At 39.6% G+C, this 25,494-nt stretch overlaps 1 protein-coding gene across 7 annotated transcripts in view; it reads left to right on the top strand.

Annotated features, from left to right (window-relative positions):
* The window catches only part of LOC139937048 (thrombospondin type-1 domain-containing protein 7A-like), a 228,683-nt gene that overhangs the window by 182,223 nt on the left and 20,966 nt on the right, over positions 1-25,494 (top strand). For all 7 annotated transcript variants that reach the window (XM_071932020.1, XM_071932016.1, XM_071932019.1 and 4 more), the window contains 13 exons: positions 3,398-3,552; positions 5,644-5,802; positions 9,383-9,591; positions 16,981-17,167; positions 17,649-17,871; positions 18,294-18,409; positions 19,697-19,912; positions 21,942-22,136; positions 22,326-22,610; positions 23,161-23,339; positions 23,933-24,063; positions 24,788-24,944; positions 25,191-25,460. In XM_071932020.1, coding sequence (XP_071788121.1) covers positions 3,398-3,552; positions 5,644-5,802; positions 9,383-9,591; positions 16,981-17,167; positions 17,649-17,871; positions 18,294-18,409; positions 19,697-19,912; positions 21,942-22,136; positions 22,326-22,610; positions 23,161-23,339; positions 23,933-24,063; positions 24,788-24,944; positions 25,191-25,460 — 2,482 coding nt within the window. The remainder of the gene's footprint in view (positions 1-3,397; positions 3,553-5,643; positions 5,803-9,382; positions 9,592-16,980; positions 17,168-17,648; positions 17,872-18,293; positions 18,410-19,696; positions 19,913-21,941; positions 22,137-22,325; positions 22,611-23,160; positions 23,340-23,932; positions 24,064-24,787; positions 24,945-25,190; positions 25,461-25,494) is intronic.

The following is a 25,494-nucleotide window of genomic DNA, read 5'->3' as shown; positions in this document are numbered from 1 at the left end:
CTCTTCAGTGTAAAGACAAATATCCATAATCTCCAATTTCTACCGGAGATGACAGATGTGATAGAAAGTAGTATGACTCAGGTTGTTCCATTCTTACCGCAGCGCCCAGACCTCTGATTACCTCGCTGATCCCCGGTACCCTTAATTACCCTTCCTATGGCTACAGCTCATATCCACAGGATCAGACCACAATATTCACCAAACCCCAAAGATATACTTCAGGAGATGAGACAGCGAACGAAAAGACAAGAGGATGGCTTCTCCCCCAGTGATGAATAACAGTTAGTGAGAGACAGTGGTAGCTTTTTTGCGGGAGGTGACGCGTTGTGATGATAGATTCCTCCACGAGATGGCTCCATTTTAATTTAGCCTTTGTTTGAACAACTTCACTTTATTTGATTGCTCCGCAGTGGGTGGGTTAGCGGGTAGACCCCTGTTTCTTCTTGCAGGGGGGGAGGTAATCTTCGGGCAGCGGCAGCTGTCTTGCGAAAAGCCAGTGATGCATCGCGTTGACGGATTTACTCTAATGGTTATGTACATTGTCATGGAATCTCAGACGGACAGTTATCATCACATTAATGACTGTTATAGTTAAAAGGGATCCTGATTCATAAGGGGACGGCTAGATTTCGGGAGCTCCATCGCCAGCTTACGAAAGTCTATGGGCTTGTTTGTCTCAATCTCTGTTCTAGATCTTGTGATTATAGTCACTGATACTCTGCTTCAATCCCCCCCCCCCCCACCAATCGTCCAGTCATTCTGGAGGTTCAAATGAGTACACACATACATACCTTTACATGATTTGGTTCTGACCGCGGAAATACTTTCAGATGTGTCACTATTTCTTCTCTCAAGAAAAAAAACCCTGAAACTGCTCACTGTTTGCATACTTTCAAATGATTCTCTTGTGGTCTAAGGGCCTTTTGTCACAAACGTTGCTTGTACAGGCAACTTTCAGGCAACCAACTGCAGTACATGGGACCACATGGGTATTTTTTTTTGGGAACACAGCAAGAGGAAGAACAAAATTACAAAGGAAGCAAAAAACTATATACTGAAATTGGTACTTGTGTTTGTACCAGAATGTAACATTCCTTTCATTTCAGGCAATTCAGTCCTTCTACCAAAGAGTCCCCCATTTGGTCATTTGTTTCCATTTCACACTATTACGGAAAGCACCATGTTTAAATGACGAATCCTGAATTTTAATCAGCTTTTGATTGTGTTTTAAGTAAAAGTTTCAAATGCCATTCAACTGAAATCATCCACTGGTATCTTGTGCTGTTTCCACTGGTAACCTTGACTTTAGTCTAAGGACACTGACCTTACACATGAGGACTTCATGATCATTAAAGTCCCTTTGTGACCATTCAAAAGACTAAATGTCAAAAAAGTTACAGTTTCCCCACAAAAAAAAGTTTGATGAGTTTCAAACGAGTATTAGAGGTACTGGCGCGTGTTAGAGAAGTTACGATTGATAGAGTGGGATGTTTCCATAGCCTGGGGTAACTTCCGCATTCTATTTGAAATGCGAGTTCCCATTTCCAATTACAGTTTAACCACAGTGATGTGTTCTTCATTCGAACCGGTTGTAATTACTCCAATATCATTGCCCATTGGGAGTCATTACATCCACGGAGGAAGGGGTCGTTGAATCCTGGAGCCTCACGTTGCCAAGTGTGTTAAAGGCACTGGACAGGTTTGGTAGATGTCAAAGACCTGCCGTCGATTTCACAAAAAATCTTCCTAACTTAAGACTAATCTTAGGACTTAGGACGAGTCCCAACCCTGCACTGTAGCATGCAGACCTTAAGATTAATCCTAAGTTAGGAAGAGTTACTCGTCCTAACTCGAGATAAGACGAGTCCTAACTCTTTTTGAAATCGACGGCAGGATTCTCACTTGGTGTACCAACATATAAGCATAAAATAATAAACCTGTGAACATTTGGGCTCAATTGGTCATCGAGTTTGCAAGAGAATATTGAAAGAAAAAAACACCCTTGTTGCATTACTTTGTGTGCTTGCAGATGCATAATAAAAGGCTTCAGCTGAAGTCTTTTATTATTTGAATGAGAAATTCCCTTTCTAGAAAACTACGTTACTTCAGAGGGAGTCGTTTCTCACAATTTTTGATACTATCAACAGTTCTCTGTTGCTCAATACCAAGTAAGTTTTTATGCTAATAATTAATTTGAGTAATTACTAAAAGTGTCTAGTGCCTTTAAGGCTTTGAATGTGATGCCTTCTTTATTCCATGATACCAAGAGCATCTGATGTGAATCAGGCGACCTCACCATCAATGTGTTTCTCTCATCATATGAAAAAAAAAGTGTTTCTCTACGGTGGAATATGACGATGATTTCTAGGTTTTAATACATCACAAGAGACAGCAGGTGATAATGATGATGGGTAAAAACCCCTAGGGGTACAGCCTGTCTTCAGCTACAATACACCCTTCAACTTTTGGTGTCTTGACTGCCGAAGAGTTCCTCCTTCCCTCTTCTCCTTATACGATGACATAAATATGCTTTCATGTGTCAAATTCCATTACGGCTCTGATATTTCTCCGCTACCCTAGGGTTTCCCCAATGTGATGGGGGCTTTGACAGTTGCTGAAAATTAAGACCGTTTTTTTTTTTTTTTTTTGGAAGGATTAATGATCATTGCTTGGATGTCGGATGTTTTAGGATGGTGTGTCAATCATTTAGGTTCAGCTGGTGTAACCCTGTAAATTAGCCAGCCTTTGGGCTCCTCAGTAGGGACTCCAGACTATAAAGCAAGGATACATGCCATTGGTAATTAGCTGGAAAGTGAAATGATGGCGATGGTACCTCTTAGTAGGGCTTAATGGAGAGGTGATGATGAGAAAGTAATATGTATTGAAAATCCATCTGTCAAAAGCGTGTCCTTTTTATTGAGAAAGAGGACAAAGTTATGGGAGTCTGAAAGGATTTATTTTTGTCTCTTTCTCTCTCTTGAAATGGGGGCTGTCTGAGGTTTTTTTCAAAAGAATGCCAAGAAAGCATTAAAATAAGTTTAATATGGTCAGGTTGTTTAACGAAGAGAGTTACGTGTGGTACTGCTTATGCCTGTTGGATCTCCAGAAAGCAGTGCAAATCTTGCACAGATTCAATCATTTTTTGGGACCGCTTTGGTCTCGGTACATTGCTTTAAAGCATGAAGGAAACAAACTTATGCACTTTAACATGTTCTAATGTTTGAATTGAAGATTGGCCCAGTCTCTATAACCACCATGTCTCAAAAGGCTAATGAAGATTTATTCATTGCTGAAGTATTGGAAGTTTTCTCACAGCTTTTTTCTCTTTGTTTATCATGATATTTTGATGCTTAGTCTTTAAATCAGCCTCTTTGTGGTTTCGTTTTCTCTCTAATAGGTATGAATGGCACTCTACAGAATGGGGCAGTTGCAGCGTGGACGCCATGTTGACGCCATACGAGAGACTACAATTCGGCAACGATCAGAAACTCTGCGGCGGGGGTGTGCACCAACGAGACGTCTTCTGCACTATGTATCGGTCTAACGATACGGGTAAGACCGACGTATCTATATACAATACAAATCAACATAGAAATACATACACGACTCAAATGGATAATTTTGTTGATGCGACATCGGTTCTAATGTTCTGATTTCACTGGCTAGGCTGGCTGGCTACCCTCGGAAATTGAATACGCAGTAATTTGACCTTTCAGTTGAGAGTATCATTGGCGACTGAGGCTAGTCAGTCACAGAAATCTTAAAGCATTGTACTTTTCTCTTCAGAGTATCTCTTGGAGAGTCTTAACCCTCCTTACCATAGGCGACTTAAGCCACTTACCATTGGCAACTTAGTTGACTGCACTCATACACCCTCTTCTTAACCATTGACAACTTTAGTTGACAAGCTCAGGCCTGTATGCTTCGTTTTTGAAAGGGTAAGGGTAAGGGCACAAGACATGTTCTCATGATGAGGACACCCTTTAAGGAAATTTTTAATTTCCTCTGGACCATTTCAAGAGCACTAAGGCAATAGCCAGGGGGCATGGAGGCATTGCCTCCGTGAAGTATCAGGCCTGCAAGCTTACAAATAAATAAAACGCCCAAGCTAAGCACTGCCCATTTTGTTATAAAGCTGTAGTTCTGTCCACGTTCACACTCCATATCCATGCTTGAAATGAGGAAGATTTATCCGATTTATATAATGATGGTAAAATAAACCAGGTTGCTATTATGCAATATCTCCAAATTGGAAGGCAAAGCTTGGAAAAGCTTAACAGTTTTCGGAGCGCCATATAGTTGACAAAAGTACAAATTTCAATTGAAAAAATTTGCAACTGAGGACATGACCTCCTCCGAAAAGATTTTGAGCTAAAAAGAGATCAAGTCACTATACCATTAATGGATTGGCAAAATGGAAGTTTGCTTGTTGACATTATCGTATATAAGAAAGGCTCATACAGATTTAGTTCCTAAAATATTTTCCACTTCCTTTAACAGTTCTTCATAGTCTAGTAACACTTTCCCAAAGCTATACACTTGCCTCAACGTAACCTTAGACATCACCATTGCAATAAAAACACCAAGAAATTAAAAAGGTTTCTTCGTGAAAAAGAAATAGCGCTGCGGTTATATGAAAAAAAAAGACGTAAAGAAACAGGAGAATTCAGCCCGATCGATTATATTTAAGGTTATGTGTACACTGAGAATAATCTACTAGCTTTGAAAATGATGTTAAGGAAATACTAGCTTGAGAGAGCTCTTGCCAGCAAGGTGGGCGTAATCTAAGACATTCGATATGATAATTCTTTCTTATAAGGAGTTCTTGTGTCGAGAATAGAAGATCTTTACTCCGAAGAATCCTTCCTGTAATTTTGGCCAAGCTGTGATTGAAAATTGTAATGTTAGTCCGCTAAAAGCTGTTGAACTTTTCATTAGCGCCCCTAAAGATGTTTTTTATATTTTGTTTATTATCTCATTTTGTTAACTCGGAAGTGCAGTGACCTATCGGGATAAAACCTGCAAGGTGTTGTCTCATGGTTTTATTTATTTTTAGAGGGTATACTGAGGGCGTCATTTGAACTCCCAGGTTGTTTTTATATATATTGCGTTATGTGATGGCATAGTTCCTTAGAGTGCTACCAAAGTTCAGATTAAATAAATTCTTTTGGTGTATTTACGCACTGCTCATTTTGGAACCTTGATTGGTTTAATATTGTTGAATCAGTCATCTTATTAAACTCATAGTATGATAACATCGTTCACCAAAGTAGTTTTGTAAAAAGATTTTTGGGTAAAGGAGGTTTTGTAGGATTTGAAAAGGAGGTTTTGTCTTTAAAAAAAATGGTACTGATATAAAACTTAACTAATCTGGAAATAGACATAAATTTTCAAGTGTAATAAAATCTGAAATGGTCAAGGTAAATTTGGTTACCTGATTGACTAAATCAATATTAATGTAGCATTAACTGTTGTTCTTTCACACGATGTACATTTTGTAAAATTTTATAACCTTGCTACAATTTTGCCAGGGACCCTTGCTAAATTGCTCTCGTGTGAAGGGTGCTTGTCACACGCAATTTCACAGACATTTCACAAGGAGTGCAATAATTTATCTTCTAACTTTCCACACTCTTTATCTAGCACCAGTCGCTTCCTCCCTGTGTAATCCCAACGCTAAGCCAGAGCCGGTTGGTCAGTGTGGTGTACCATGCCCAGCTCCCTGCCAGGTCACTCCATGGAGTCAGTGGAGCGAGTGTGTCTCAGACCAATGCAGTCCGCAAAACTCTAAGAAACTCAAAGGTAAGAAGATAATGAAACACTGGCTGCAAAACAAAAATGGCTCTTCTCTCTTTCTCTTCCTTAAACAGCTATGATTACTTTTTTTCTAGAACATTATCAACCATCTTTCTGCCATTTTTCTTTTCACCGATTTGTCTTTCCCACCTCCGAAGCAGAGTCTGAAAACCCTAATCCACTTTCCACCCCGGTTTGGGATCGAACCCTGGACGACGTCATCGAAGGCAAGTGACTTCAAGTACCCTCTTCTTTCCTCTTTTTATTCCCCCTCTTTGAGCAAACTCACCGAAGCATATTACCTCCCGCCACTAGTGATGCCAGTCACTTGTAACTCTGCACCCGTGCACTTCGCTCTGTGTGTAATGTGCCGTTGTCGTGACGTTCTATTCCGTAGCTTTTCTTGAGCAAGGTTTGACTTCGACAAGTACGAGAGATTGGAATGTTTACTTGTTTGCTTCTATAAAACTAACCATGACTAAAGCTTCTTTATCAACCGCTTGCTGTTAGTGATCGTTCAAATTTGACGACGCCTTTCCAGTGGTTTGTTTGTTTTCAGTGGCATTTCGAGATCGATAGTTGCATATTTTCTCGGGAAAGAAAGACCACTGTGTTGCATTTTACAGTCACTATTTGAAGTGTTTTACAAATACAATAATTTTGTTTTGTTGTTTCTTAAGAAAACGAGCAAAACAAAATTATCTCTGCATGCTTTTCTGTATTGGCCGTGGCCCCTTACCCCTTGTGCCCCTCTAATTTCAAAACAGTCTTTACTGTCACCATTTTTGACCGTCTGATTAGGTATTTATCTAGTGTCTTGCAGAGGAGAGTGGTCCACCACTGGCCCACTAGCCAGAGTCCAGTGACTTTCATATTGGGCCAGAAACCCAACAACCAAACAAGTCCATGCAGACAAGCCTACATTGGAAGTGTTAACAAATTTCACATAAGTCTAGAAAATCATGTCATCTGACGTGAAGTGGTTAAATCAGCGAAGAATGAAACATTTTCAGAATGTGTAAAAATAATTCCTGGTCCAGTGAAAGTCTTACAAACCCCCTGTTCTAGTGGATTCAAGCTCTGCCTTTTAGCATCTTTAGAGATTGTATTTGCATGTTATTAAATCCTGAAGGTACTGATACGTGATTGGTTACTGTAACTAATCTGCACTTTAATTGTCTCAAAAATTTTCTCAAGTAAACTGTCCCTCGGGCACTCAGGTCTTTGGAAAAGAACAAAAAACCAAGAAACATAAACATGTGCACATGTGTACAAATTTGTATAGTAGATGTTTTTAGTGCAACTTGATATTTTCCGAAAATATTGTACCCACAGTTTTGGGTTGTCTTGTTTACTTTTAATTCAAGGAATAAAATGAATGCATACTAAACACCAATGATGTATCAAACCCTTTAACATTATTTCTAGTGACTTTGAATGTATTTTCAGGGCTCATTAACATGGCCCAGTAAAATCACGAATGGACACGCCAGTTGGTCTTGTGTTTTTCAATTGACTAATAACAGTAATACCTTTTTGTGTAGTATCTTTGTGGAAAAAGTTCAAAAAGAATCGGATATATCTTTCAATTTTGTTGTGTATGGAAGTAGCAATTCTGTTGAGTATCGAAGTAGCAAATAGATAGAACTACTTTTAGTGCTTGTTCAACTCATTTTAAATCTGGGCCCAATTTCATGGATCTGCTTACCGTAAGCACAGAATCGGCGCTTACGGAAGCAGGGAATTCTGTGCTTACGGCAAGCCTATTTCACAGGTTAGTGGCGAACTTTGGCTTCTGCACGTGTGTACTCCACGTTACTGGGCATTCTACACTTACAAGGCTAGCGCAGTAATTCGGCGCTTGCACGTAAGCACAGAATTCGGCGGTAAGCAGAGCCATGAAATTGGGCCCTGGTCTTGTCAAAAACAAATTTGCCCCATTACAAATGTTGAGCTGCAACCCCTGCAGTAGTTTGGATTTTCCCTCCAAATTCAAGCCCTGAATTTGACATGAACTTGATCTCTCTGATGAGTCAAGGTGAGCTCATGACTGAATCTGCATCTGATTGGTTAAGACTTATTGAATGACACTTGATAGATACACCTGATTGGTCAGAAGTTAGTTTGGAATGATATAATGTGTCTCATTGGTCAATCTGCATTGCCAAAATCACAGCAGTGTCGTAAAGTTGGTATCGGCATTGAATCCTACCCATGAATGAAGCTTGCTTTTTAACATATTGCCCATGGAAAAAGAAAATAAACAGTGATAGACTAGGTACCACCACTTGTGTCATTCTTTTAAAAAATGTTCCTCTTACAAGTTTATGTCATACTCTTCACATGTTTATTTTAATCTTGGAAGTTTAAAAAATATCAAGTAATAAACCACAAGGTAAACTTACTAGGTAAAAAAAAAGTTAAACAAAGAAATTGACTAAAACGAGACTTGAACCTGTGTCCGGATTAACGTGCCATCGCTCTACCGACTTAGATATCTAGCTCTCATGTTGGTGGTCTCCCTATTTTGTCAATATCTTTGTTCAGGGGTATATCCTATTGCTGTGCTTTCTGGTTCTTGTTGTGTATTTTTATATGAAAAATATAACTTAACATAAATACATTTTCCAAGTGTGTATTTTTCTGTCTATTAAAATCATTTTCCTTTTTCACTTTGTATTTTTTATCAACTGAAGTCACATTTTGTTCTCTCTATTTTGGACAGTTCAGTGTGATGTTGATTTGCCATGATTTGAATTCTTTGATTTCATTGATTGATTTTGAACAGTTATTTTCTGAAGAATAGTTTCAAACCATTGTACTATTGGTTTTTAATTTGATTACAACGTTTTTTAATATCTCCATTCTGTGTTTTTCAGTTACTACGGAAGTTTTGATCAATTACCTCAGCTGCACATTTTTGGAAGATTTTGTGCAAATGTTTTTGTATCTGTGCAAGTGTTTGTACACACTGTCTTTATGTGTCCAATGTTTGGTGAAAATTCTGTTCCAGCAGATGTACACGTATCCCTGTGTCACTTTGTTTTTTCTGTGCTATGGATTCTGGGGCTACAGCACTTAAGATGTCTTTCCACATGTGGATTTGTCATTTGTTGAGCCAAGCGTGAAAATCCTGTACAATGGAGTTGGCATCCAGTTTGTTCAGTCTTCTTGAATGTTGCTTGCTGCAAACGAGTTTATGTTTGCCGTGAAGTTGATGAGCAGACATGTTTGACAAGGCATGTGTGAGTGAATTTTGAAGAGAAAAAAATGTATTTATACAGATGGGATTTATCACTGATGCTTTTCCTACTGGCAGTGTGGTTGAATTACTGTGACTTTGCTTATTGTGCGTACATATCACTTATTCCAAGTGACATAGAAGAAATTTGTATTAAATGCATGGTGTTTGACGCTCTGCGTTTAAAACTTTACAAAGCATTCTAACGCATGGAGGTTACTTAAATACTCAATTTGAGTAAGTGCTATACAGATCCCGAAGCTAACACAGAGAGATTGTTTTTTTCCAGGAAAGCTTGAAATCCTGTTTTCTGACCGGCCCGATGCCTGTTTATATCTCTTTCAGGTCACAAAATCAGAGAACGAGAAGTTGCCACCGAAGCGGAGCACGGTGGAGTAGACTGTCCTCACTTGACCGAGTATGCGCCGTGCGACATCGCATTCTGCTTCAAATGGCACGCAGACGATCTGGGCGCCTGCGTCCCGGTCGACAGCACGGCTAGATGCGGGGAAGGCACCCAAGACCTGAATATCACCTGCTTGGACGTTAATCAAGTAAGATAAATTCCTCCACTAAAATTTGAAATTCTTTTTCAGTTCAGTAATGTATCAATCAAATGTCCTTGTTTCTTTTTAATGGTTTTATTTGAAACATTTGCGTTGGGGATTAGTTACGTGGCTGTGAAGTTTGTCACCGCAGCTGCGAAGTGCTGACTGTAATGAATCAACCCAAGGAGAAAAAAATCTACAGGCCTCGATAAGTTTGATTCTAGTCCTTGCGAATTCCGATTCCCTTTTTTTTCTTCGTAAAGTTAATTATGTAGCCAAAAATTTCCAGGGTCTTTAAATGTCCTTTAAGAAAGTGAGGCTTTGATTGAAGGTCTTATGATTGAAGTGTGATTGTGTGAAAGGTTGTTTGTCAGAGAATAAAAGAGCAATCACTAGATTGAGTTTGGGGTTATTGAATAAGGCCCCAGTAGAGGTAAGTAAGGTAAAGTGCTGTCTGTCCGAATTGAGAGAAATTTACCCATCTCCATCATCAGGCATGCATGTTTTCAGGTGATCAGCTGATTTTTTTCTCTCTCTGCCTTTTTGTTAACGTTTATGAGAACTGAAAAAGACTGTTCACAGTTTTGTAAGCGAGGCAGTTTCCTGTTTGAATCAGGTATTGCAGTTAATGCTTAGGTGAATTATTATCAAGATAAAATTTTTAAATTTTTATTTTTTCATTTTAGCCTTTGAGAAAGACTCGGCTAGGGTCGAAATGTCAGGCCATTAAATTTTTTTTGCAAAATTTTATTCAATTATGTTAAAAACACGGGTGATTTTCAAAGTGAATTTTAAAGAAGCATTGAAAAATAAATAGACAAGAATTCTAATAAAACATTTTAAAAAAAACACAAAGAAAGTCCAGGTCACTTAAAATACTATATGTATGAAAATATATAATAATAAAAAGCACTGCAGTGAGGGAAATTCAACAGTTATTTTAAAACTGAAAATGTGCTACACTAACCATGCAAGCTGTAAAACCCCACTATTAATTAAAGACCTACTTAATAATAGGCCTACCCAACCACGCTTTAGTGAAATACATCAATCAGGGGGGGGGTGGAGATGGACAGCGAATTTTACCAGGAATTGTAGAAAGTGATTGTACAGTCACATGAGTTATTTGAATCCATTAAATATGAAGTGATTTGACCTTAATACCATTGAGGGAAATAATTGAAAGATTAAAACCGGACAGTTGTTGAGGGGGAAACTCGTCCTTTGACAACATGATTAATTTCCCGTTCAGCCATCGTTTAAAACCAATCAACACCTGTCATGTCAATAATTCATAGAATAACATAACACAGAAATTGGATGTAAATCATGCGCAGAAATTGTTTAACAAAAGAATTTGGGAGGTTGTTTTAAATTGATGAAATGTGAAGTTGGTGTCAGTTGAGCTATATCATGTCTATTCAGCTGTTGGATTGTAAATTAACACTGCCACTGTCACACGGGCGATACTTTTCCAAGCCAGTATATACAAACAACAAAATAAAAAACATGATTTGTCTTGTTTTAAAAATAATGTTGGGAGGATGTTTTCAAATGATGAAATGTGAAGCTGGTGTTATTTGAGTTATATCATGTCTATTCAGCTGCTGTTGGATTGTAAATTATCACTGCCACTGTCACACTGGTGATACTCTTCCCCGGCTGGTATATACAAATAGCAAAATAAAAAACATGATTTGTGAGGTTTTATTTGAGTTGAATTGGGAGAGAAATCAATGTGACATTTTGAGTTTGATAACGTTGCTGCAATGGCTTGGGAGGTGAGGAGTGATTGTAGCGAGATGTGGGGATGATTCTATTATGGGAGAATTGAGATAAATTCTGACGAGCAGAGACATGGGCTGTTATTATTATTATTATTTTTTTATTCGGCACTAAAATCAAGCATACAGAGTAAAGGATAGCCCAAAATAGCTGAAAACCGCTTATTTCCATTGGAGTCCTTAAAAGACACAAAGACAAACAACTAAGTACAAAACCTAACAAATTACACAAGAAAAAGTGAACAATGGAAATATGAAAATTACAAAACTTTTAAAAGTTAAATTACTCAAAATGTTCCCATGCCATGTAGTAGGCACACTCTTTATACTTGTGTACAGAAATCCCCCCCCCCTCCAAAAACAAAGAAAAGAAAAAACTCTAAAGAATTCATGAGAATCCCGAAACACAATGGAAACACAATAGGAGGGGCTAAACCATTAATAAATCTTTTAATGATGTTTTCTCAAAAACATTTTCATTCTTGTTATAGAGATAGTAATGCAATAATGTGCTGCACCAAACACCATTAATGAACCATCTCCTTGTATCAAATTCATTGAAACATAGAAAATGTGTTGAGCCTAAGCACGTAAAGTGCACTTTCCTAAACCCCCGCCCGACCCTCGGGGAGTCATTATTTCAGTATAATCAGCCAAAACAGATTGTCAAAATCTTGTTTTATTCATACTCGAGCTCGTTAAGAAGACACGCTGGCAAAAGATTACCCCCAAAAGACATTAATTTATCCCCCCTCTACCCCATCAAGATAAATAAATAAACAATGCGGATGAAATGTAGCCCGGTGTATAGGACAAGGTATAGAAACATGATCAGAACCATCGATAATACTGGTGACATCAAGTCGAAGGAAACACGAGTTTGCCGTCCGCAGTTGGTCATTACCATTGCAAATACTCGTGTAGCCCGGTAGGGATTAAAGCAAGAAGTGCAACATTGGTAAGGTGGAGATTTTCTAGTCGGCTGCAATGGCTTAAAGAAGTTCTTTCAAAAACACTTTTAAATATCATTATTTTTCTAATTATTTACTTGGGAGGTGTCTTTATCATGAGGGTGGTTCAACTGTATTAAATAAATATTCATAAAAACCTCAGACAGTTTCGCTGTTCCTATTGGTGGAGAGTGCGTCACGTGGGTGTGTATAAACCGTTGTTTATGACCAGTAAAAAGTGTTGAAACATGGGCGTGACACGCGACCATGCACCTGTTCTTATAAGACAGTTTCTTCGTTCCTATTGGTCAACGAGAGCAACGACCGGGACAGTTGTGCCACATCACGCGACGCGCACAGCATTCCCTTATAAGGAGTTGTTTACCCGAGGCAGCAGAGGGCTTTATCATTTCATAGCTGGAGGGGTGTTGTGTTGAAAGAAATCATTGAACAATTGTAATTGTTGCATTTATTTTACTTTTTGACCAAAAAGTGTGGATGTTTTTGACCAAAAAGGTATTTATGAATGGGAGTCAAAGTATGTTGAATCGCTTTTCAACTAGTGGTTTAAACCCGCCGAGGCCTGGTTCTTGATAATTTACCTCGACTTCGTCTCGGTAAAATTAGCAAGAACCAGGCCTCGTTGGGATTAAACCACTAGTTGGAAACCTCTTCACCACACATTGAATCCTTAATAATCCACAAGGGAATCTGATCTGATTGGGTAATTGTTTTTTTAATTGATTTAGGGTCGAACAAAGAATAATTGACGAAGTAGAGCGGGATTTGAACCAATGACTTCAAGGCGCTCCAACTGAGCTATCTTGTCCTAAGTTGGCGGTCTCCCTATGTTTTCAATATCTTTGTTTGGGGTGCCAGTCAGCAGCCATGCAACTGTTAACTGCTGTATAGCCAGGGATCACACCAAAGTTTACGATACAAACGTTTTTGTTATGTACTGGAGACTTTATATCACTGTTTGTTTAACTGTTGTTTGGTCCTTTAGTTTTTGCGGGTGTTTTTTTTTTTTTGGGGGGGGGGGGGGTAAATTTTATACCCGCAATCAGAAATTTTAAGTCTGAAATTGATTGTATTGTAAATCCTACTAAATCTAACGGGCATATACAAAGTTTGCGAGCATAATGTCGGTTCCCTGATGACCTAAAATCATTGAGTCCAGCATTGAATAATGCCAGTTTAATTAGACTCCAAAGTAAACGAGGAGCCACCCAAGGATTGTCCATGAGCAAGTTGTCTAAAACAAACAAACAATAAAATGTACTAAGATAATTGTGTATAATTCTCATCCTCCTTGTCTCCGAAAGAGAGAGATAGAGAGAGAGAGAGAGAGAGAGAGAGAGAGGGGTTGTTGTTGAACCAGCTTGAAAAGCACACACAACCTGCCACTTCTCTTTAGAGTCGAAGCCAGCCTAATCCATGCATTGGCTCCCTGTTGTCTATGTCTGTCTCATTCTTCTTTCTAAGGTTCTTCATTTCTTGAGACAGAAGGCGGAGAAGAAGAAGAAAAAAAAATCAACATCGCTGTTCTCCTTGTGCTACGACCAAGGTTGACATTGTTTTGTTGGTGCGCAAGGCAGAACCTTAAATCAAATCTAGCAGCCCATCCACACACTCTCTCTCTCTCTCTGTGTCTCTACTTTTAATGAAAAAATAAATGCCTCTGGCTTCGGGGAAGTTCATTATGCTCGTCTTGTACTTGTGAAATGGGGAGGTTTTTTGTCTACCTTCATTTTTCTTATCTATGCTGGAGCACAAGTAAAACAGTCCGACTGTTACGTGGGTTATAGCCGTGGCTATGATCAGGATTTATAAGCTTGATCGTGACAAAACAACATTCTTAAATGTCATATATACACTGATTTTATTTTTCCGTCTTGATTTGTTTGATATACATATCTGTATTTTGTTTTTATATCAAGGTGGTCTTTGAGTCGCCAGGCACCCCTTTGAACTTCTTTATAGTGGAAAAAAAAAAAATCAATATCTATGTCTACTTGATTCGTTTGGCATGCATGATAGCGATGCGTTTCACCCGTTTCTCAGAGCCATTGCCTTGGGATGTTTTATACATAATACTATGCTTATGATAAAAATAAGAAGAAAAAAAAACACCTTTCTATATAAAATGTTGAAATGAACTAGCAGGTATAGAATATTACATTCATGATAACAAGCCGTAGGGAGCCCTCAGAGGTTCAGTTTGCAAAAACACATTTGTGCAATTGCTTACATTGTGCCATATAAATACAACTTTCTTTTTCAAAACACCCTTTCATGGTGACTTCTAAAGATAAGGAACATAAATTGATTTTTTTTTATCCCTAGAGAGTTTTAAGAACAATTTTATGTGGAAATAGAGAAGTTATTAATGAGTGTTTTTATGGATATATTTCAGTTCAGACTTAAAGTTGTATTGCAAGTTTTGTTTTGTTTTACAGAGACATAAAAGTTTTTAAAAAAATTTCTCAGAATTGGTTTCCACAGTGCTGTATCAAAACCCCAAACCATAAAATACACTTGTGTATGCTACATACAATTTGCAAATACTTCACTTCAAGTATCATAAATTTGTATTATTAAGTGACTATGATTAATCTTTGATGTGTATTAATTTTTTTGTTCAGTATCTAAGTGGAAGTTTAAAAAATAAAGGAACATAAGCCCTTGTTTGTGTTGTCTGATGTTTTCAGAGCCACAAATACTGTTCATAACCCAAAGTACCAAATCTGAACGTAATGTGTCCCTTTAAGCTAGTTGCTAGCATCTGCCAATAAGATAATACTAAAAAAGTATATGTTATTCTCACTTTGATTTCTTAAATATTAAATTTGGCAATATTGCGCATTTTAAGTTGTGTGTTCATTACCTTCAGTTGCAGCTCAAGGCACTAACGTCATTATATTGCGTTAACGTCATAATACATTACCTTGGTTGCGTTGTTACCATCTTCTTATTATCCAATGCCATAAATAAACAACACACATCATCACAGTATAGACTTATTGTGTGGCTGTGTATAATATTTATTTTCTCAATAAAAACATTAATAGGTGATGTTTATGAAAGAGTGGGTTCGATGAGTTTTCCTGCTTGACTTGTGAGAAATTTGTGTGGACTGACATTACTGACATGCAAAACATGTCTACTTAAAGGAACACGTTGCCTTGGATCGGATGAGTTGGTCAAAACAAAAGCGTTTGTAACCGTTTTTTATAAAATGCATATGGTTGGAAAGATGTTTTAAAAGTAGAATACAATGATCCACACAAGTTTGCCTCGAAATTGCGTGGTTTTCCTTCTACTGTGCGAACTAACATGGTCGGCCATTTATGGGAGTCAAAATTTTGACCCCCATAAATGGCTGACGTGTTAGTCGACAAGGTAAAAGGAAAACCACGCAATTTCGAGGCATGTTTGTGTGGATCATTGTATTCTACTTTTACAACATCTTTCTACCCATATGCATTTTATAAAAAACGGTTACAAACGCTTTTCAAAGACCAACTCGACCGATCCAAGGCAACGTGTTCCTTTAAAGGCAGTGGACACTATTTGTAATTTCTGAAAATAATTATTATCATAAAACCTGTCTTGATTACAAGTAATGGGGAGAGATTGATATTATAAAACATTGTGAGAAACGGCTCCCTCTGAAGTGCCATAGTTTTCGAGAAAGATGTAATTTTCCACAAATTTGATTTCGAGACCTCAAGTTTAGGTCTCGAAATCAACCATCTAAACGCACACAACTTCATGTGAGAAGGGTTATTTTTCTTTCATTATTATCTCGCAACTTCGATGACCGATTGAGCTCAAATTTTCACAGGTTTGTTATTTTATGCATATGTTGAGATACACCAACTGTGAAGACAAGTCTTTGACAATTACCAATAGTGTCCACTGTCTTTAAGCACAAAAAAGTATTTAAGCACGGGGCAATTTACTGACAACCAGTCCCAGACAATCTCCAAGAAGATAATTCATTCTCGTTTGAATGTTTACGTATTTTTCTTGGGGATTGTAAGGTTTGAAAAAATTACTCGTGTTCTGCCAAAGTAGTCCTAAAGCATGCACTGTAGTTGGTTGCCTCCAAGCTGCCTGTAAAAGTTAAGCCTCTAACTTTGCGAATATGGTATGTTGTATTACTGTCCACAATAGATGTACCTAGAAACATTTTGCAAACAATGAGCACATTCTATCACCACGGTAATTATTAAGAGAGTCCAGCATTCTGCTGAAGACAATCGGATTCAGAGCATATTGATCGAAACGCCGGTTCTTTCAAGACCCAACACTACTCGAAGGAATTACACACGGTGCTACAACAAACCTCACCTGGTCCCAATTTCATGGAGCTGCTTAAGCACAAAACTTTGTTTAAGCAAAAGAAACTTGCTTAGTAAAATCAAATTACTGGCCAAGACTCCACTCAATTGTTATGCTAAGTAAGCAACAGCTAAATACAAGTCACAAGCAATGTATATGGCATGGAATTTTGGCCAGTAACGTGTGTAAAATAAGCAAGCTATTTTCGTGCTTAAGTTTGCCTAAGCTGTTCCATGAAATTGGCCCCTGATTAAACTGTCACCATGCAAAAGTTCAAATCCAAGTTATAATTCTCTTGTTCCATCTTCTCTTAGAATACTGTCGATGAAGAGTTATGTTTGAGTATAACGCCCAAGCCTGAGATGTCTGAATTGTGTTGGCTGCCGTGTCCGAATGACTGCGTAGTGGACAACTGGGCCGCATGGAGTCCCTGTACTCAAGCATGCGGTAAAGGAGGCATGGAGACCAGATATAGAACCATCAGAGCATATCCTTCTAATGGTATGGATGATAAATAAAGCCTGGTTTATACTTCACATGAATTGCGAAAGCGAGAACTTTCTTGGAGCACTTTGGTTGTTTGTCACTGTGCCTGCTGTGTAAGCTATACAGACTTTGTTTTCACAAAGTAACTAGATTTTGTGCACTTTGCAACAAAATTAAAATTCCAACTTGTTTTAATTTTTAGTGTAAATTTTTCATTATGTTTGAACTCTTGAATCTGCCAAATATGCGCAATCCCTGAAACTAATGAAAAGTTCCATCTTCACCTTCGTTTCTTGGCAGATCTCATCGGCTAAAATATTGTTTTAAGAATTAAGAAGATCCAGACTCACCACTGCCAGTTGGTTTGGACGTTTTTATACTTTAAAATTTTCACTATAACAAAGTGAAGGGACTAAGGCAAGAAGGCCACCCCTGTTGTTACGAGCCTGTAATAATAAGTTTTGAATTCTTTTCTCTATTCTTCTGCCGATTACAGGAGGCCACGAATGCCCTCTCCAACGGCATCTAATAGAGACCCGAGCCTGTAACGAACACAGCTGTGCCCAGTTCGCTTGGAGCACGTCAGAATGGAGCGAATGTGTAGGTGGTCTTAAACCTGTAGTGTTGGAGGGGGTTGAAGGGATGTGTTCCATTGGGCGCCAGACTAGATCCATGGTGTGCGTCCGGACCGTGCAAAATAAAGAGGCACCAGAGAAGAGGTAAGCTGAAAATGATAATTGTTTGAATTTCAACTGTACTAGAAAGTCATGTATTAACCAGTAGATGGTGCAAATCTTGCACATTTTGAGACCTGTAAGGTCCCCTCTTTCATTGTTGAAAAAATAGTTAATGGCCTGACATTTTGGCCCTAGTAGTATAGTCTTTCTCAAAGGCTGTTTTATTGTACATTTCTTTATCTAGAAGTAAGGTAAAATTGAATCCTGAAGGCTCATCAATATGTATCAAAAAACCCTAACGCTGAAGACTTAACTTTGCTTTTTTTATCAGCCGATTTGTTCGGTTTGATATGACCAAAATGAAACCCTCCAGAAAAGAATGTTTGATTCAATTTGTTTTTCAAACAAAGAAAAAGTTATGAATTACTCCAAGCACTGATTTAGTTTGCGTTTAACAACTACAGATGCAGTGAACAAGGAAAGCCCAACAGTGTACGTGAGTGCCACATCCCATGCCCCCAAGACTGCATTGTTACCGGCTTTGGGGAATGGACACAATGCTCACAAACCTGCCAGACTGGTGAGTAAAGTTGTGATAGACTTTAATTGGAGACTTTTGAACGCTAGGTGGCAGCAGACTAAAGGTCGGCGGTCACACTGGCCTCTTCGATAACGAAAACAAGACTTACCAGGTAACTTTTCATTGTTAATGTTGTGAGCAGGCTCACTTTTTTAAGAACACTGGATTTACCTGGTAAGTCTGCTGCCACCTAGTGTTCCCAAAAGTCTTGCATTTCATTTCATTGTCATTTTTGTTTAGCTCAGAATATGTTTGTGCGTGTTATATGAAATATCCAATATTAGGTCGTGCGATGGGAGACTTTCAAACATTGGTGGCAGCAGACATAACGGCCCTTTTTTATGGCTCTTAGCTTGCGCATACATTGTGCCTAGGTCTGAGAATATGCACTACTGGTGGTAAGAACTGTGAAAAAGGACCGTCCAATTTAAGTCTCTCATTAGAAGTTAATCATATTTTGCTCCAGGACCTAAGAACATTGGCCTTTAGGCCGGGACATAAAAATATATTTTGATGGATCAAGCACGGTACTTGAGTCTTTCAGACGACTCGTCAGCGACTTCTCGAGACTGTCTCAGGTATCGATGTTTTCGTTTCCTTAATGAGGAGGTCGTCGAATCTCTTCACTTTCTTTGTCATTGATGAATAAAGAATGTAATGCATTATTCAAACTTAAAAACTGTAAAGGCACTGGACCATTTGGTATTTGTCAAAGACCTGTAACCCCACTTGGTGTATCCCAACATACCTGTGCAATTGTTGGCTACCTCAATTGGTCATCAAGGTTGCAAGAAAATTACAAATGAAAAAACACCCTTGTTGCACAAATATGTGCTTTCAGATGCCTAACAAAGGCTTCTGGCCTGAAGTCTTTTAATATTTGAGTGAGAAATTACCTTTTTCTCAAAAACTACGTTACTTCAGAGGGAGCCGTTTCTCACATTGTTTTATACTATCAGCAGCTCTCCATTGCTTGTTACCAAGTAAGTTTTTATGCTAACATTAAATATGCTAACAATTATTTTGAGTAATTCCCAGAAGTGTCCAGTGCCTTTAATTTATATAACACCTGTCCACCTGCATTTTTTAATATCACTTTTAAGTGATTAAAATTCCTCAACGATTCCATCGCCATCAAATTCTTTAAAACAGTGTGTTTCTGAGTCCCCTCATAAATTTTGTTAAACTACCAACTTATTTAAGTGAATAAATCAATGAAATATTCATTGAGGTTTTTTTCCCCCCTGTAACTTTCAAATGCATTATTCTCTTTTTCAAATATTAAAGGTCTTGGTTTTCTACATGTACGAAACCGCTTCATCTTAAAGAGAGACAGGTACGGAGGCGAGACTTGCCCAAAACTTCAAGAGCGGCAGGTGTGCCCAGTCCCAGACTCGTGCTACTCCTATGACTGGGTACCTGGTTCGTGGGGCAATTGTCAGTTACCTATTGGAAGACAGAGGGGCAACTGGGACGCCTGTGGGGACGGGCTACAGACAAGAGGTGAGCTGTTATTGGGTACTTGTTTAGATGGGGTGATTATCAGTTACTTATTGGAAGACAGGGGGTAAATTGGGTGCCTGTTTGGAGGGCTTTTGGTACTTGGGTAGGGATTATAGGAAGACTGAAGATGTTTGCAACTGTGTTGCCTGTGAATGTAGCAAGACAGCAGATCAAACTGGGTACTAGGTACAACTGGGTTGCTCATACTGAGCACTGGGACAACTTGGTTGCCTTTGGAGGTAGTGCGAAAGCAGGTTATACTGGGTACTAGGACAACTTGGTTGCTTGTGGAGGTAGTGCGAAAGCAGGTCATACTGGATACTAGGTACAACTGGGTTTTTCATACTGGGTACTAGGTACAACTGGGTTGCTCATACTGGGTACTAGGACAACTTGGTTGCCTTTGGAGGTAGTGCGAAAGCAGGTCATACTGGATACTAGGTACAACTGGGTTGCTCATACTGGGTACTAGGTACAACTTGGTTGCTCATACTGGGTACTAGGACAACTTGGTTGCTTGTGGAGGTAGTGCGACAGCAGGTCATACTGGGTACTAGGTACAACTGGGTTGCTCATACTGGGTACTGGGACAACTTGGTTGCCTTTGGAGGTAGTGCGACAGCAGGTCATACTGGGTACTAGGTACAACTGGGTTGCTCATACTGGGTACTAGGACAACTTGGTTGCCTTTGGAGGTAGTGCGACAGCAGGTCATACTGGGTACTAGGTACAACTGGGTTGCTCATACTGGGTACTAGGTACAACTGGGTTGCTTGTGGAGGTAGTGCGACAGCAGGTCATACTGGATACTAGGTACAACTGGGTTGCTCATACTGGGTACTAGGACAACTTGGTTGCTTGTGGAGGTAGTGCGACAGCAGGTCATACTGGGTACTAGGTACAACTGGGTTGCTCATACTGGGTACTAGGTACAACTGGGTTTTTCATACTGGGTACTAGGTACAACTGGGTTTTTCATACTGGGTACTAGGTACAACTGGGTTTTTCATACTGGGTACTAGGTACAACTGGGTTTTTCATACTGGGTACTAGGTACAACTGGGTTGCTCATACTGGGTACTAGGTACAACTGGGTTGCTCATACTGGGTACTAGGACAACTTGGTTGCTCATACTGGGTACTAGGTACAACTGGGTTGCTTGTGGAGGTAGTGCGACAGCAGGTCATACTGGATACTAGGTACAACTGGGTTGCTCATACTGGGTACTAGGACAACTTGGTTGCTTGTGGAGGTAGTGCGACAGCAGGTCATACTGGGTACTAGGTACAACTGGGTTGCTCATACTGGGTACTAGGTACAACTGGGTTTTTCATACTGGGTACTAGGTACAACTGGGTTTTTCATACTGGGTACTAGGTACAACTGGGTTTTTCATACTGGGTACTAGGTACAACTGGGTTTTTCATACTGGGTACTAGGTACAACTGGGTTGCTCATACTGGGTACTAGGTACAACTGGGTTGCTCATACTGGGTACTAGGACAACTTGGTTGCTCATACTGGGTACTAGGACAACTTGGTTGCTTGTGGAGGTAGTGCGACAGCAGGTCATACTGGGTACTAGGTACAACTGGGTTGCTCATACTGGGTACTAGGTACAACTGGGTTTTTCATACTGGGTACTAGGTACAACTGGGTTGCTCATACTGGGTACTAGGACAACTTGGTTGCTTGTGGAGGTAGTGCGACAGCAGGTCATACTGGGTACTAGGTACAACTGGGTTTTTCATACTGGGTACTAGGTACAACTGGGTTGCTCATACTGGGTACTAGGTACAACTGGGTTGCTCATACTGGGTACTAGGACAACTTGGTTGCTCATACTGGGTACTAGGACAACTTGGTTGCTTGTGGAGGTAGTGCGAAAGCAGGTCATACTGGGTACTAGGTACAACTGGGTTGCTCATACTGGGTACTAGGACAACTTGGTTGCTTGTGGAGGTAGTGCGACAGCAGGTCATACTGGATACTAGGTACAAATTACACTCTTATTCTACTCTCTTCCAGAGGTGCAGTGCCAACGTGAAGGAGGAATGCAAGTGGATGTTGACCTGTGTCTACGTTACGGACCTCCAATGATAGCTGCCTCTCAATCATGCCATATACTGTGTGAGGGAGAATGTGAACTTACTGAATGGTCTCGATGGACCGATTGCCCTGAAACATGTAAAGGCAGAAAGACCCGTAGGAGGCGGCTTATTGGTGAGAAACTTTTTCTTTTTTTCCCTTTTTTTTTCTGCAATGTTTAAAATGGTTGACCACTAGACCACAGAGGCTAGAGGCAGTTTGAGTATATAGTACTTCATACACATTGGTGTAAGGGTAAAAACAAATTATATTCTTCATCCCCAATACAAATGATAGCATATATATAATAAATTTCTTTTGCAGGTCTGAGTCGTCGGTTATCAGAGTGCACCAATGAGCAGCTGTACCCACTGGCCGAGAACAGTCCCTGTAGATGCCATAACTATAGCTTACAACCCATGGGGATCTGGTCCGATTGCTTCATGGAACCCTCCCAGTTTAAGGGTCCTCCGAAGCCCGGCAGTCAGATGGGCGATTCAGCAGGGGGCGTGTCTGGTGGGTGTGGTCTTGGGGTGCGGTATAGGGCGGATATGTGTATAGATGAGGAGGGGAGGATTGTAGATGCTGCAAAGTGTGGGAGTGATACAGGTAGGAGCGATGAAGGAATCTTAACTCTTTAGAGACCATTAATCGCTGAGTCATCACTTAATTCTCCGAAGTGCTTTATTTCTTTAATCACATTTTGTCAGTTAAAATGTCAAAAGAAAAAAGAACTCACGTTTGGAAATTTGACCGCTATGTTTTGTTTGTCATTGGAATAATACAAATAAACTGATCTCAAAAGTCTTTTTAAGCCTAAACCATTTTAACATGTTAGTCAGCCTATACTAAATAAAATGTTCCCATATTTTTCGTAGAACCAAATATCATGCCTTGCAACTGATACAATTTAAGAAATCATTACTCTTTGGTGATGTTTGAAGTTTTGCATGGTCTTAATAATAAGATTAAGCTATAGAATAATATTAAACTTGCAGGCACAACCATGTAACAAAACTCTGTTGAGGGAGTGTTGGATCTGAAAAGAGCATTATGGTCTCAACCAGTCCCTCGACAGATTTTTCTTACATGGTTGTACCCGCAAGTTTACTATTGTTAATAGTTTATTCTTATCATTATTCTTGATTATTTATGTTAGATTTTACGGTTGAGATGTGTGAGATACCCTGCCCAGAGGATTGTCAGCTCGGTCCTTGGTCCTCGTGGAGTGAATGTAGTCAGACGTCAGGTATTGGACAGATGATCAGATGGCGGGAGATTATGCAGGAGTCATCAAGCGTTGGTCGACCCTGTCCGACCCCAGAGAGGGGCAACAGGGTGAGTACTTAACCACTTACAGTGGGGATGTCCTAAACTAATTCATGCCCACAAGCAGGATGCATTTCAACAATTTCAGGAACAAAACTTGGCAGGGCCGACTATCAGTGTCTCAATGAATTCAGAATTTTACCTGCTACATTCCTCATTTGATCTTACCAAGAGATGTTCAGGGCCATTAACATAGCACCTGGTGTTCAGCTGGAGGCCAACCTTGTTTGAACCTTGGAAGCTTCTACATTAGAAAGGTTGAAGTCATCTTATGTACCCTTGAGATTAACTGGGGTTTTTTCTTCAGATTTGTATAGCAGTTTCTCTCCTTGCCTTCACCTGCAGGACCACGGTTTGAATCTTGCCAGGAGCACTATGTGGATTGGGTTTTCACCTGATTGTGTGTAATTACCCTGGAATAATTTTCTAGGGTTTTCCTCCCACATCTAAAAGTAAAACTTCCTTCATTGTCTTCTCTTTATTTGGTTCTTGGCTAGTGTAGCGCTTAAGTTCGCTTTTCTGAGAGTCATTGGCTACACAACAAGATTAATTTTAAATGAAATGAAACTAAATGAAATAAACTTCTTTGTATTGTCTGACAGATATACCAGCGCTTGCCTTGTCGATCTGATGCTCATAGTCGTCTGCTTTGGTTCAAGGGACCGTGGCAGGAATGTGAGATTACACAGGGTAATGGGAGCTGTGGACAGGGACACCAGCGGCGTGAAGTCGGGTAAATACTTTGCTCTGCATGCCAATTGTTAAAACCCTTTCAGCACTTTCAGGGTACAGATGTTTTTAAACGGTCACCCTAACCTGTTAACCGTAAGAAACGTCACAAGATCAGGGACCACTTGCTCTATAACTTGATGCCTCATTTGACGGTGCACTTTGTGTACGTCTTTAACACAGAATGGACCAACTACTGAACTGAGATATCCAATTTATTGTGACTTGTCAAAGCCACACTTCCAGGGGTTATGAAAGAGAGTAAGGCATTCCGAGGGGAAATGGCGCAGCAAGATCATACACCACTGGGAGCAAGGTTGTCAGTACATAAGCTCTACCCAATTATGGCAACGTGACTGCTGTGCCCATTTGGGTATTGAACAGTATGTGATAGGAGCTACAATAAATTGTTCCCTTCGCATCCATAATATTTTCCCAATTTTTCCAACGGCTGTAACTTTTTTTCAAGTGCCTAAAACCGTCCAAAAGTTTTTCATTCAACACCTGCAAGGAAATGCAGACTTATATAGTAAAAATAATTTAAGAGTACACTCATTTGATGTTTGAAAAAGATTTATAAATAAGTCAACCTCAAATTTCCATTCAAAATTTTTAGGAATAAAGTTACCTGCCTTGTCCGTCTTTAAAAAACACCCAATACTTTTAGAAAAGCTAAACACTATATCAACTCCCAATTTTTTATTTTTTTTTATTTTCACTCACCTCAGGTGTAAGATAAGTGGCCCGCCAGGATCCTATGCACCAGACAATAGCTCCAGTCTCTGTGATCTACAGATTCGTCCATCAATGACCAGGCAGTGCGGCAAGCCATGCTCTGGAGAATGTGTGGTCAGTGATTGGACAGCGTGGTCGATTTGTCCGCAGGTAAGGGAGAAGATTTTATAGAAACTGAGGAAATTGACAACTAGCATTCCCTAATAATAGAAACTTGAGTCAAATAATGCCTCAGACTGGATCCTTGATTGTTGAATAGGTTTTTAATCTCTAGACGATTACTTGAATTTGCCCTGTTTTAAGGTTTCTTCTTCAAAACTAAAAGTTGTTTTATCCTTTCCACATCATCCCATTCCTTGTTGTATTAAAGCTACATTGCTATCCTTCCTTACTCAGGACTGTGACAACCTCCACTATCACAACCGGACCAGGACGGTTCTCCGTCAGCCTTCGTCCTTAACGGAAGGGGGTGTGACCTGCCCTCCGTCCCGTCAAGTCGAGCCGTGTCATATGGGCGTTGACTGCACAGCGCATAGATGGAACGCAACCGACTGGAGCTCGTGTATAATGGAGCAAGGAGCTGCTTGCGGGAAGGGGAAGATGGTTCGCATACCTCGGTGTCTGCTGAATGACGGAAGGGAGGTAGACCCATCAGTCTGTGAAAGGGTATGTAACATATTCAGCACTTATGTATAACAAC

The sequence above is a fragment of the Asterias amurensis genome, chromosome 5 (assembly GCF_032118995.1).
Source record: "Asterias amurensis chromosome 5, ASM3211899v1".
Taxonomy (NCBI): Eukaryota; Metazoa; Echinodermata; class Asteroidea; order Forcipulatida; family Asteriidae; genus Asterias; species Asterias amurensis.
This window is presented reverse-complemented; position numbering and strand designations above follow the sequence as displayed.